This window comes from Coregonus clupeaformis, chromosome 21, assembly GCF_020615455.1.
Source record: "Coregonus clupeaformis isolate EN_2021a chromosome 21, ASM2061545v1, whole genome shotgun sequence".
NCBI lineage: Eukaryota > Metazoa > Chordata > Actinopteri > Salmoniformes > Salmonidae > Coregonus > Coregonus clupeaformis.
Genome location: NC_059212.1, coordinates 56888146 through 56902995, shown reverse-complemented (window position 1 = coordinate 56902995; position 14850 = coordinate 56888146). Strand labels below are relative to the sequence as shown.

Sequence of the window (14850 nt, the reverse complement as noted above, 5' to 3'; positions counted from 1 at the left end):
ACCGGCCCGCAGTGTGTCCTCTGCGGCCACAGTTGGTGCAGGAGACCACCCCTTTGCTCGTTCTCTCCGCATCAGCACTTCCAAGCTCCATAGGTGTGGACTCGGAAGTGCTGGGGGATGGACTGGACGGACCCTGATCTGGACGTCCGCGGGTAGCCAGCAGGTTATCCAGCCGGATTGATAAATCTACCAGCTGGTCCAGGTTAAGATTAGTGTCCCTGCAGGCCAGATCCCGACGAACGTCCTCCCGTAGACTGCATCGGTAGTGATCAATCAGGGCCCTCTCGTTCCATCCCGCGCTGGCTGCCAGTGTCCTGAAATCCAGGGCGAATTCCTGTGCGCTCCTCCCTCCCTGGCTGAGGTAAAACAGACGCTCCCCCGCCGCTCTCCCCTCAGGCGGATGATCGAATACTGCCCGGAAACGGCGGGTAAAATCCTCATAACGAACGGACTCAGCGTCTATTCCACCCCACTCCGCGTTGGCCCATTCCAGGGCTCTGCCCGACAGACAGGAGATGAGGGCGGACACGCTCTCGTATCCCGAGGGAGCCGGGTGGATGGTGGCCAGGTAAAGCTCCACCTGGAGCAGGAAACCCTTACACCCAGCAGCTGTCCCATCGTATTCCCTCGGGAGCGAGAGCCGAAGACCACTGGACCCAGGGTTTGAGGGTCTTGATGGAGGAGAAATCGGCGAAGGAGGAGGTGTAGAAATCCCAACTCTTTCCCATCGATCCATGGTGTTGAACACTTGATCCAGAGCTGAACCTAGTCTCTGCAGCATGGTCGCGTGCTGGTGGATGCGTTCCTCCACCGAAGCGCTGGGATTGGGCGTGCCTGCTGACTCCATAAAGGGTGCGTGATTCTGTCAGCGTCTGGGTGAAGTGGGGAAACGGAATCAGGCGCAGGACACAGAACTGAGAGATAAATGGCTTTACTAGACTCAAAGTAAACCATAGCAAACCCTCCACGCAGGGAAGAGCAAAACAACAGCTCAACAGACGATGTAACAAAGAACAATCACGCACACACCCAGGAGGGAAAACAGAGGTAATATAGGGAAACTAATAAGCCTAATGAGTAACAGGTGTGAATAATAAAGACAGAACTAGTGAGACACAGAAACATCGATCGGTGGCAGCTAGTACTCCGGTGACGACGACCGCCGAAGCCTGCCCGAGCGAGGAGGAGGGGCAGCCTTGGCCGTATCCGTGACACACCCTCACAGCATGATGCTGCCACCCCCGTGCTTCAGGGTTGGGATGGTGTTCTTCGGCTTGCAAGTACCCCCTTTTTCCTCCAAATATAACGATGGTCATTATGGCCAAACAGTTCTATTTTTGTTTCATCAGACCAGAGGACATTTCTCCAAAAAGTACGATCTTTGTCCCCATGTGCAGTTGAAAACTGTAGTCTGGCTTTTTTATGGCGGTTTTGGAGCAGTGGCTTCTTCCTTGCTGGGCTGCCTTTCAGGTTATGTCGATATAGGACTCGTTTTACTGTGGATATAGATACTTTTGTACCTTTTTCCTCCAGCATCTTCACAAGGTCCTTTGCTGTTGTTCTGGGATTGATTTGCACTTTTCACACCAAAGTATGTTCATCTCTAGGAGACAGAACGCATCTCCTTCCTGAGCGGTATGACGGCTGCGTGGTCCCATGGTGTTTATACTTGCGCACTATTGTTTGTACAGATGAACGTGGTACCTTCAGGCGTTTGGAAATTTCTCCCAAGGATGAACCAGACTTGTGGAGGTCTACAATTCTTTTTCTGAGGTCTTGGCGGATTTCTTTTGATTTTCCCATGATGTTAAGCAAAGAGGCACTGAGTTTGAAGGTAGGCCTTGAAATACATCCACAGGTACACCTCCAATTGACTCAAATGATGTCAATTAGCCTATCAGAAGCTTCTAAAGCCATGACATCATTTTCTGGAATTTTCCAAGCTGTTTAAAGGCACAGTCAACTTAGTGTATGTAAACTTCTGACCCACTGGAATTGTGATACAGTGAATTATAAGTGAAATAATCTGTCTGTAAACAATTGTTGGAAAAATTACGTGCATCATGCACAAAGAAGATGTCCTAAATGACTTGCCAAAACTATAGTTTGTTAACAAGACATTTGTGAAGTGGTTGAAAAACAAGTTTTAATGACTCTAACCTAAGTGTATGTAAACGTCCGACTTCAACTGTATGTTCATTTGGAGGAACAAAGTCATCATGGCAAATAAGGATTTAGGAAATACTGTTTCATATTACTTTCCAAGACCTCTTCAATTTACTCTACAAAGACTTGTATCCTCTGGTGATTGCTCTGTTTTGTCAATAGAATGTCTGGCAAGGAAACACTCACACTTGACATAAGAGTGTAAGAGCGTAATTACAGTTTTATGAACTCAAGTTGCCAAAATAAATATTGCCTTTTGATTAAACATGTCAATCACAGTGTTTAGTTCAACTGGTTATTATTGACTAGTGGAAGACACATTGTGAAGCTTCAGTCTTTATTTTCCTTATCGACAGACAGACAGAAGAGTGCTATTTCTAAAGAACTGAAATTCCCCTAGATACAACCCAGTCAATTTGCGGGCTGTCAAACCTCAATAGGCACAATGAGCTCTCATATTTTCCTCTACAACGTGTGAAAAGAGAATAAAGCTCCAACATTGCTGACACAACAAACAGAAGTCTGAATCACATTTCATATTTCAAACTTCCAGTTGATCTAAACAGAAACCTCCATCACTTTCTGTTGCCGTTTTATCTCACCCTACATGTTTACTTGGGCTGCAAAGCTAACATTTGCCATCTTGTATAAAACTGGCATTAAATTGCCAGTGACTGTCTTGGCCGCAGATCTGTCTCTGAAGTCCCACAATGCATCTCTGTGTCAGGTGCCCCTGATGTAACTGTGGAATGAGACCTGGAGCAAGGATTTATGGGATAGCCTGAAGCCTAGCTCCTTGAATACAGAGAGAAAGAGAGAGAGAGGAAAATGGAGAGAGAGAGAGAGAGAGAGAGAGAGAGAGAGAGAGAGAGAGAGAGAGAGAGAGAGAGAGAGAGAGAGAGAGAGAGAGAGAGAGAGAGAGAGAGAGAGAGAGAGAGAGAGAGAGAGAGAGAGAGAGACAGAGACAGAGACAGAGACAGAGAGAAAAAGACATAGAGCGAGAGAGGCAGAGGAAGAGAGAGAGACAGAGAGAGAGAGAGAGGCTGAGAAAGAGAGAGAGAGACAGAGAAAGAGAGAGAGGCAGAGAAAGAGAGAAAGAGGCAGAGAAAGAGAGAGAGAGACAGAGAAAGAGAGAGAGAGAGAGAGAGGCAGAGAAAGAGAGAGAGAGACAGAGAAAGAGAGAGAGCGAGCGAGAGAGAGAGACAGAGAGAGAGAGAGAGAGAGAGAGAGAGTTAGAGAGAGAGAGAGGTAGAGAGAGAGAGAGAGAGAGAGAGAGAGAGAGAGAGAGAGAGAGAGAGAGAGTTAGAGAGAGAGAGAGAGTTAGAGAGAGAGAGAGAGAGAGAGAGAGAGGCAGAGAAAGAAAGAGGGAGGGGAGAATATGGGAGCTGCCTTGGTTCTCTAATGCTTGGCAGAGCACCACGCCAACTGCAGAGCAGAGCACCACGCCAACTGCAGAGCACCATGCCAACTGCAGAACACCACGCCAACTGCAGAGCACCACGCCAACTGCAGAGCACCACGCCAACTGCAGAGCACCACGCTAACTGCAGAGCACCACGCCAACTGCAGAGCACCACGCTAAATGCAGAGCACCACGCTAACTGCAGAGCACCACGCCAACTGCAGAGCACCCATTTTCTCCCTTTGAGCAGCACTCGATCTCTCTCCAACTCTCCTCAGGTATAGGATTCAGTAGCAAGAGTGCCACCTAGGGAGAAAAAACAGGATTTGCAAGCCAGATACCATTTCTACAGTACACACTGTATCTTCTTCGTTGTTGCTCAACACTTACTTAATTGATTTAACTAAATTAATTGACTTAATTGTTAATCTCGTCCCATCTGACAGTGCTTTGTGGAACCCCGCCCTCCGTGGAGAATGCCCATCTGATTGGCCGTCGGCGGTCCCACTATGACATCCATGCAGTGGTGCGTTACCAGTGTGCCGAAGGTTTCTACCAGCGCCACATCCCCACCGCGCGTTGCCGGGCCGACGGCACCTGGGACCGGCCCAAGATCATCTGCACAAAGTGTAAGTAACAAACAGCAGATTTGGTTTAAAATATATAAATATATACAGTGGTGTGAAAAAGTGTTTGCCCCCTTCCTGATTTCTTATTTGTTTGCATGTTTGTCACACTTACATGTTTCAGATCATCAAATACATTTTAATATTAGTTAAAGATAACACAAGTAAACACAAAATGCAGTTTTGAAATGAAGGTTGTTATTATTAAGGGAAAACAAAATCCAAACATACATGGCCCTGTGTGAAAAAGTGTTTGCCCCCCTGTTATAACACAACTCAACTGTGGTTTATCACACCTGAGTTCAATTCCTCTAGCCACACCCAGGCCTGATTACTGCCACACCTGTTCTCAATCAAGGAATCACTTAAATAGGACCTGCCTGACAAAGTAAAGTAGACCAAAAGATCCTCAAAAGCTAGACATCATGCCGAGATCCAAAGGAATTCAGGAACAAATGAGAAATAAAGTAATTGAGATCCATCAGTCTGGAAAAGGTTATAAAGCCATATCTAAAGCTTTGGGACTCCAGCGAACCACAGTGAGAGCCATTATCCACAAATGGCGAAAACATGGAACAGTGGTGAACCTTCCCAGGAGTGGCCGGCCGACCAAAATTACCCCAAGAGCGCAGCGACGACTCATCCAAGAGGTCACAAAAGACCCCACAACAACATCCAAAGAGCTGCAGGCCTCACTTGCCTCAGTTAAGGTCAGTGTTCATGACTCCACCATAAGAAAGAGACTGGGCAAAAATGGCCTGCATGGCAGAGTTCCAAGACGAAAACCACTGCTGAGCAAAAATAACATTAAGGCTCGTCTCATTTTTGCCAGAAAACATCTTGATGATCCCCAAGACCTTTGGGAAAATACTCTGTGGACTGACGAGACAAAAGTTGAAATCTGGCGTAAAAGTAACACCGCATTTCAGAAAAAGAACATCATACCAACAGTAAAATATGGTGGTGGTAGTGTGATGGTCTGGGCCTGTTTTGCTGCTTCAGGACCTGGAAGACTTGCTGTGATAAATGGAACCATGAATTCTGCTGTCTACCAAAAAATCCTGAAGGAGAATATCCGGCCATCTGTTCGTGACCTCAAGCTGAAGCGAACTTGGGTTCTGCAGCAGGACAATGATCCAAAACACACCAGCAAGTCCACCTCTGAATGGCTGAAGAAAAACAAAATGAAGACTTTGGAGTGGCCTAGTCAAAGTCCTGACCAGAATCCTATTGAGATGCTGTGGCATGACCTTAAAAAGGCAGTTCATGCTCGAAAACCCTCCAATGTGGCTGAATTACAACAATTCTGCAAAGATGAGTGGGCCAAAATTCCTCCACAGCGCTGTAAAAGACTCATTGCAAGTTATCGCAAACGCTTGATTGCAGTTGTTGCTGCTAAGGGTGGCCCAACCAGTTATTAGGTTGTAGGGGGCAATCACTTTTTCACACAGGGCCATGTGGGTTTGGATTTTGTTTTCCCTTAATAATAACAACCTTCATTTCAAAATTGCATTTTGTGTTTACTTGTGTTATCTTTGACTAATGTTTAAATTTGTTTGATGATCTGAAACATGTAAGTGTGACAAACATGCAAACGAATAAGAAATCAGGAAGGGGCAAACACTTTTTCACACCACTGTGTATATATATATATATATATATGTGTTGTCTCATGCAACCTTTTTCTCGGATAACAAACCTTTATTCACCCAGGTAGGCTTTTCTGTATACACATTAGTGTATTCCTTCTGGTATGGGCTGAATAAGAAACAGAGAAGGTAACTGTTGTCACTGCACCAACTCCCTGTGATCCCCTCCCTCAGCTCGGCGATCCCACCGGTACCGCCGCAACCACCGCCACGGCCAGCGCCGGGAGCGCAGGAACCACAGGAGATACGGAGGAGAGGCACACATGGAGAGGGGAGAGGACGCACACAGCCAATAATGAACCAAATACTACACCTCCCACAATGCCCTGCGCCTGACCCCTGACCCCTGACCTATCCTGGGGCTGAGTGGATCAACCAGTCAGGCCTCACAATGGACAATAGTTGACATCTGAACGTTCTCTTTTCCTGACCTATTTCAGTCTGTCTCTTTAGGTTGAAATCTCACTTGAGATACTGTATGCGTGCAAAACTTTAACTTTCATGCAAATTACCTATTGACGTCAGTGCAAAAAAAGTTCAGTGTTTCGCACCCATATCTCATGTTTGGATTTGTCGCTTTGTTGTTGATTTTGTCTACCCCATGTCCGTTACTTACAACAGTAATAATCTTTCTCTCGCTAACACGGTTGCTAATACTGTATCTTAGAAACAGCAAATCCTTGACATATCTATGAATAACCTATTCTCACATAAACATAAAGACAGTGGCATATGTGTGTGTGCGTGTGTGTGCGTCTGTTCGTGCGTGTGAATGTATGTGTGTGAGAGAGAGTGTGCATCCTATGCGAGTGTGTTTTGATACGTTTGAAGCTTGTTCTACATCTCAGAACATCCTAATGTTTGTGTTCTGCTTATAAAGCACAGATGTAATGAATGAGTTAGTTAGCTAGTTAGCTTTCAGTCCCAAATAACCCAGAGCTTTTGTCTGTATCCTGTACTTGTTACGTTTCCTTAGGGCTCCTGAATAGCAGGACTATTTTATTATTCAACTTACGTGCCATTTTCTAATATTTGCTAACTTTTTATGTCACGTCACTATTTATTATGGACTCTTCGCTAGTTAATATATGTTGAATTTTTACATAATCCAACAAGGCAATGTAATACATTTTTTCTTTTATGTACCATTCTCTTACAATCAAAAAGTGTTAACCTAAAAACAAGTTAACCCTTTGATTGCCTGTACTGTACTGTAAATACTGTGGTGTTTGTTTGTTTGTTATTGACTGACACTTGATTGATACCTGACCCTTGTCCAGCCATGTGTTCCCCATCGCCCCTCAACTAATAACTAAAACAGCCCCATCGATCTATATGGAATAAAATAGGATAGATCAAAATACTACAGACTGGGACAAAACCTTCCCAAGATATTTACTCAATGGTTAATAGTCCCAGTCTTTGCACGGCTCCAATATATGATGGGTAGGATGCCATGACTCATGATGAATCTGGTCCTTCTGAGTTTTGATTGGTCGTTACCCCTTTTTTGGTGTTGTTATGATGTCCTGTCCAGCTGTTGTGTTCCATTCTTAATAAAGCTAAAAAAATAAACAAATGAACGACAACAATGTATCTGGTCAGTTTTGTGATTGAAGCTGGCCTCTAACGCTAGTATTTCTACGTTTCTACCACATCACTCCTACACTGTACCTCAGACACGGGAGACTGACAGCAGTTTATATATAACACACGTCTCCTAAAACAAAGTCATCAAACCAAACCGAATGCTTCTACTAATTTACCAGCTCTGTTTTTCACCTCACTTCATTCTCTGCCCAGAGAAAGAGGCCATTCTGGCCAATAGGTTTCATTCTGTCAGGAACAAACAGGTCTCTGCCCAGAGAAAGAGGCCATTCTGGCCAATAGGTTTCATTCTGTCAGGAACAAACAGGTCTCTGCCCAGAGAAAGAGGCCATTCTGGCCAATAGGTTTCATTCTGTCGGGAACAAACAGGCAATCTTCTCCTCTCTTTGGTTTCTGTTTTGAACGGATTGTGGAGGTAAAATACATGTAAGAATGGACGCTATAGAGGAAAATACATCTAAAAGAATCAACCCAATAAAATAAAGTTAATCTAAAGCAATGGGTCCAATACCACCACTGGTAGTTTAATCTCACTTTGGGTTGTCGCCTCTTGGCTCAGTTGGCTCTGAGACCTGACCCCCCTCTCTGTCACAGCCTGATTCACTGAGATAGAAACTGAGGAGCAGAGAGAGGTTTTGGAGAGTGAAAAGAAGATAATATGTAAATAAACTCTGTCTGGAAAAGTTGCTTGACTCTGCTGAAATCAGGTGACAGTGATTGCCGTACAGGTGAACCACAGACATTAAAACCAGAGTTGAACATGTGGGAAGAGAGAGCATGCTTACTTTCCAGACATCAAACTTAGTTCAAAACAGAAGTCTGTCTTGTCAACAGTTTGATTTTGTATGACAATACTGTCTAGCTGGGGTTCACTTCTTATCAACTGATGACAGGCAGGCCAAAGTTTACTAGGCCACATGTGCACTGTCACTGACTACAGACAGGATCCAATGACATCATCAACCAGAGACGAGAGCGCAGAGGTCTTAGAGCAACACATACGACTCAGTGAGAGTTTTGAACTGAAATAGACCAATGATTATTGATTATGGTGAGAAAAAAACACTCCAGCCAGAAGTTGCCCCAAACCACAGACCTAGGATTTCCCCCAGTCCAAAGCTTAACCATTAGGTGGTGGAAAAACATATCTGCCCCAACATCAATTGGTTATGGGCAACTATTATGATAAAAACAATGTTCCAGTGAAAGACTGAGCATCCCGCCACTTTCAGTATCTGATGAACCTCTGCCCTGTTAGCTCAATAGTCAGGCAGACTTGCATGAAAAAGGTAAACAGAGTATTTCACAAGAATAGAGATATGGACAAATATCAGGAGATACACCCACCCAGGACCAGAGTACAACTACTCAAAGAAACAGAATGGTGTAGTTGTACACACATTTTAATATATTCACATAACAAACATTTATTGTCGTAATTCTGTCCCAACCCCTCCAAAAATGGCCTACCTAACTGTCATTTGATTGATATTGACATTTGTCCCCTCATTCCATGGCCTCCTATAGTGGGCTCTCCAATCCCAACCACATCTTGTGAAACAAGCCTTGTTATCTGGTCTTATCAGTAGCACTACTACACACAAAATAAAGAGTCCTAAACATGGTCCATAGTTTCACAGTTCATCTGATATAACTCTATGAGGCAAGGCTGGCCTGCTGTATCAGTGTCAGCGATCAGAGTCCAGGTTTATAGGCCTTTTAGTCCCTACTATACTATACCGCCTGGGACTGTCTCACTGACTCACTAGCCACATACATAAAGCCATGTCCACAAACAGGCTTTATCTGGCTCCAATAGTCCATATAGGGAGTGCTGCTGCAGAGGTGATGGCATGTAGCAGGGTTCGGTTTTGGCTGCTTAATGCACTGTACTGTATTCCGCGGTCGTCGACATGGGGCTGAACTTTACTCCACAAGGCTCCAGCCAACAGAGGGAGCGGATGGTGTAAAAAATGGAATTTAATTTGCTTGAAGTGTTCTAGATTAATATAACATTGTTTTGTGAATCTGAAAGGGTCACATTTCCAGAAGCATAGGTGGTTCGCCGCACCAAAACATTTGGGTTCTTTAGGATTGTGGGTCCAGTAGTTCTTGATCTTACAGTAGCATTCTAGACCATTAGCTCACAGAGTCCATGCTCAGTGGGAATTGTAGTGTTATGGGTTTAGTTGTCCTTCTTCTCCGGGCTGGTCTGTCCCTCAGGTACAGTAGGCATGAAGAATGTAGGGCTGATGCGGCATCGGATGGCTAGGAGGATCGGTACGGCTACATACAGCCCGTTTAGAATCATAACGGTCAACCATTTGTCTGTTGGGACCCGGTATGTGAAGGGGGTTCTGGAGTGGAGTGATCCCCCGATATGGCACCACTGGGTCTGGGGAAGGAGAGAAGAAGGGTGGGCGTTGGTGGGCGTTAGTGGAATAATAGGAACATAATAGGAACACAACAATTGTGTCCAAATATAATTTGTATCACAACTGCTATGTCAAATCCGTGGTACAACACACTGCATGTGAACTGCCATTGAAGCGACCGATAATATTACCTGGGCAATGGCCCCCGCGAAGAAGATGGCCCAGTCCAGCATCCAGGTACAACCAGGGTTCCTCAGCCCGTATATGAATGCAGCCAGCAGAGGCAACGCATAGAACAAATACACCAGCATCTAGAGCAATCAAATAACAAGACACGTGTCGTTAGACATCAAGACGGACGCAATGGCGACTACACTATCAAGCAGTATGGAATAGGAACAAATATGGATAGTATGCCATAACGGACAATGGAATGAAGATCTATGTGTGTTTTACTCATTCTATTTTCTACAACTCACCATGACCCTAGGGAAGACCACAGGGTCCTTGAGGTAAGGCTCATACTGGTAGATATAGGTGAAGCAGGTATCCAGAGGACAGTCGAGGGCCACCTGAGTGAGAGAGAGGGTGAGTGAATGAATGAACAAATGAATGGATTAATGAATGAATGAATGAATGAATGAATGAATGAATGAATGAATGAATGAATGAATGAATGGATGGATGTGTGAATGAATGAATGGATGAATGGATGAATGGGTGGATGAATGAATGAATTAATGGATGAATACATTAATGGATCAATGAATGAACAGATTAATCAATCAATCAATGAATGATGTACATTTCTGTTGGCTAAAGCAGAAACACACTGGCTACATGAACCCTATGATTCAGACTTAGGAAATGCACGCCTTTCCTACGCAATAGTTGCTATTCAGACTTACCTTATGCTGGTGCGTAACGGGCTTTGCAGGCATGGTTCCCTTGCCTGCGCTGAATACATTTATTTCAACCACTGAAAACCTTCCCACTTGCTGGCCAACAGATTTTCTCATAGAGTTTTCATTCAATAGGGTTTTCAGTAAATTTATTTAAGCCATCCCTTTAAATATGGTGTACCTTTAATTATAATTTTGGCGACAGACACTAGAATACATAGAGAGAACGGGTTCAGAATATAGGGATTAATGAAAGAAAGCCATCAAAATAGATACATATTCGTCTCCGTTACAGCACCAATTGGTAGAATTCAAAATACTCTGATCTTGTAGATTATTTAGGCACATTTTGGGGTAAGGAAAGTATGTATGAATCATAAAAAATAACGTTTGGAGAGCCTTTATGCACTAAATATATTGATGAATCAAAAATACAGTGGTTAGATTCATCCTGAAAGTTGTCATATTATTCAATTGTTCAATCCATGAAATATTGGAAGGTGAGAAAAGTGTCCAATAGGAGTTGAACAGTAGTCCTATAAATGTACCCTAATAATCCTCACTAATCATGGAATTGTGATGACAACGGTCCAGTCATCATGAACCGTGTGCCAGGCTCCAGGTTTAAACTGCTACGTATGGTCTGTGTTCCTTAATGATTCAAACAGGCTACATGTCCCAAATTACTAACGATGTAATGAAATGATGCAAAATGTAAGGAAACTAACACTAAAGTGACAGGTATAAATGTATGTGGGTATATATAACTGACAGTGGCTACCGATAGTGGCTAATATTTAACATGATACCATTTATTTTTTTATACAGTGAAAAGTCCAGGCATATAATTAAGACATTCTAGAAATCATAAATCAACTCGGTAGGTTTGGCGCTATACTATCTTTTGTACATGGCAAGTTATAAGGCCAGCATTTCATAAACTTCACTGTGGAAACAGTGATATGTTGATATGCTTCAGTTTGCAGCCATATTACTGGTTTCACATTTGTCTCCATCGATCAGGTAAAATAGATCTAAAACAATTGTCATTTATATTTACAATCACCTTATCCAAACGGCTTACTTATTTACCTAGCTCTTATCAATAGCTCAGCCTCTTATCAATTTGTAAATTACAGTGCATGGAGAATGGTGTTATTTCTAATCGGGAAAAATAAAGTAGATGTTGTTCCACTTGGAACCAACAGGTTGCTCTACCTTATTCATCGTTTCATCGCGCGTAAAGGTGGTGGAATTATGAGGGAATTAAGTCAAGGTTAGAATACAGCGTATCTGTAGACAAACCTCCGCCATACCTTCCTTTACTTGAGCTCCCCGCAAACAAATAGCGGGTCAATAGCATGGTATTCTCACGCTTAAGTTCAAGGTCAGAATATGCGTAGAGAGAAAAGTGCATAAAAAGTGAATTATGTTCCATTTACGCACGCTTAACTAGGGTCGGAATTCCCCCCAAAGTGAAGTGAGTGGTTGGTCTGTTACTCACAATGCCCCTGAAGACAGAGAAGGACATGGCTCCCAACAGTAGTAGAGACAGGATCAGGTCAACAGGCCTGTAGAGGAGACTTCTCTTCTGCGCTACTGCAATCTGAGGAATACAGACAAACACAACCTCTGTCAGTCCAACTGGGTTCCTGTACGTTTCAGGTATTCATCTGGGTATCTCACCTTGTCTGCAGGAATGATTGGCAGCTCTCTCTCTCTACTGAAGAGCAGGATGGCTCCCCAGATGGGCAGTAACAGGAAGGGAGTATTCCTCCAGAAGGCGGGATGAATGCTTGAACCATATTTACCTGCGCGAAGAGCCATGACAACATTAACATGCCTGTTCCTGATATACCTGTTTGCCATTATTTGGCCATTCTAGACTACACCAGAGAGTAACAGTAATGTCACTTTCTTTGAAACACACTCACCGATGACTACTCCTGGGATGAAGACGATCTGGTGGGCGATGGATGACCCGGCCCAGAACAGCGCTAGGCTGCGATAGGACTTCCTATATGGATAGGAAATAGATTTAACCATCTAGCCAAAAATCGTATTGCCACTATTGGTACTACTGTAGAATCACTGTAACAAAGTGCCACTTACCCCCTGAACATGCGATGGATGATGATGAGGAAGAGGAGGAAGTGAAGGACGCCCTCCCAGTAATTCATCATCACAGCGTAAGCTGCACTCAGGTGGGGCTCCCCCTGACAGATCATCAGATCATGTTTAATAGCTGATATTTTGCTTATCAAAAAATGTGGTTTCTACAAAGGGTTTCCCAAACCACATAACAATCAATCAGCAATAACACAGACAGATCAGTGAGAGTCAGAACCTTGTTTTATAGTCTAGTACAAATGACTAGTTAATGAGGTAAAGGAAAGGACTAGTTAGTTCAACTAACCTTCTTCAGGTAGAAGCCCATGTAACCAGAGATGTAGCCATCCTGTTCCAAAGCATTGGTCAGGCCCACAAGACATGTGAAGGAAAACACAGCAAACACTGAAAGAGAGAGAGAGAGAGAGAGAGAGAGAGAGAGAGAGAGAGAGAGAGAGAGAGAGAGAGAGAGAGAGAGAGAGAGAGAGAGAGAGAGAGAGAGAGAGAGAGAGAGAGAGAGAGAGAGAGAGAGAGAGAGAGAGAGAGAGAGAGAGAGAGAGAGAGAGAGAGAGAGAGAGATCTCATTCAGTCTCACTCACGCATTATTTTCAATTCTCTTCAACACCCCTTTATGATCAGATGTGTGTATGTGTGCTCGCATACTACTACCTTTACGGTCTCTGACTACTACATACCATAAAACAAGGGGTCAACGTTTTCCCAGTGTTGCAATGCGAGAAGATGGAGGACGAGGAAAGACATGATGTAGGGTATAATGTACAGTACGGCAGCTCCTAGTGTCAACACCATTACAGGCCTGTGGAGGAGAGACACGCGTCAGTAATACAAACTCACACACCTTATGAAACTACATAGGGAAAAACTCTGGGGCTCTGAGGCCCTTTTTTCCTCTCCTCGAAGGTATCACCGATCTGAATGAATGACTGAATGAATGAACAACTAAGCCATTGAAGAATGATGACCTAACAGTAGCTGCCGTCTAAGAATGTGTAGCCTAGGAAAGACGTTTGACTAAAAGGTATGGATGGATCAGGTCTTGTGTGTCATGGTTAAAAGTGTCTCATGATTACATTACACAAAATAAAATAGTGCGTGAGATGAACCCAACTTACTGTTTTATGACATTGTTCATAGTGTAGAGAACCCCAGGAGCCACAAGAGACAGAAGGAAAACACATATTTCCACCGGCAGCTGCATCTTTCTACTGTTGATTCATATAACACCTCAGCCAAAGTGAATAATCTGAACAGTGCACTGAAAAGGAACAGGAAAACTATATATCCCAAGTTTCAGTGGAGGATTACTGCTGCTGTCCACACCTCGTCTCCTGAATGGTGATTGTGATCACTCTCAGTAGAGTTTACACAGCTCTCATTGACCCTCGACATCAGCTGTTCACTGCTTTGGTTCAAAGTTCACAAACTTCATGATTGCATTATTCTAGGCTATATAGCCTATAAGCCTATAAATAGTTTTACGCAATGTGTAGGCTATGCACAGAGTGCGTTGTGCGTAAAATACATTAATGCGTAAATTAATTACATTCAAGTTATAAACAGTTGTCGAATGTATTTATTTTTTCTGTCAAGGCTTCAACTTTTGGAACTATCGACAAAGAATGGATTACTGCAACGTAGGCCTACAGTAGACCTACATGTATTTATTGCCACCTTGTGGTATGTGGCAGAAATCTGTGGTTTTATTCTCAAAATAAAGGTGATGGTAACCGTGCTAGAGGTAAGTAATAATGTAGTCAAACGATGAACAGAAACAAACTATGAACGAAAATGAATTTCTCTAAATATACTGGACAAAAATATAAACACAACATGTACAGTGTCCCATGTTTCATGAGCTGAAATTAAAGATCCCAGAAATGTTCCATAAGCACAAAAAAAGTAGTTATCGAGAGTAATACGCTTTTTGTGCATATGGAACACTTCCGGGATCTTTTATTTCAGTAAACATGGGACCAACACTTTACATGTTGC

General features: G+C 43.5%; 2 protein-coding genes across 2 annotated transcripts in view; one reads left to right on the top strand and one right to left on the bottom strand.

The window, feature by feature from the left end:
- Positions 1 to 7426, top strand: part of LOC121535473 (neurocan core protein) — a 75644-nt gene extending 68218 nt beyond the window's left edge. The window contains exons 17-18 of the mRNA XM_041842581.2: positions 4015 to 4197; positions 6018 to 7426. Coding sequence (XP_041698515.1) covers positions 4015 to 4197; positions 6018 to 6139 — 305 coding nt within the window. The 3' untranslated portion in view covers positions 6140 to 7426. The remainder of the gene's footprint in view (positions 1 to 4014; positions 4198 to 6017) is intronic.
- Positions 7427 to 8836: 1410 nt separating this feature from the next.
- On the bottom strand, positions 8837 to 14191 carry LOC121535472 (transmembrane 6 superfamily member 2). Its single transcript, XM_041842580.1, has 10 exons — positions 13971 to 14191; positions 13533 to 13654; positions 13145 to 13242; positions 12841 to 12944; positions 12663 to 12745; positions 12415 to 12539; positions 12233 to 12334; positions 10306 to 10398; positions 10018 to 10137; positions 8837 to 9846 (listed from the first exon to the last, which is right to left on the bottom strand). Exons 1-10 carry the CDS (start codon positions 14054 to 14056, stop codon positions 9637 to 9639), a joined length of 1143 nt encoding a protein of 380 aa, XP_041698514.1. The 5' UTR covers positions 14057 to 14191; the 3' UTR covers positions 8837 to 9636.
- Positions 14192 to 14850: the final 659 nt, after the last annotated feature.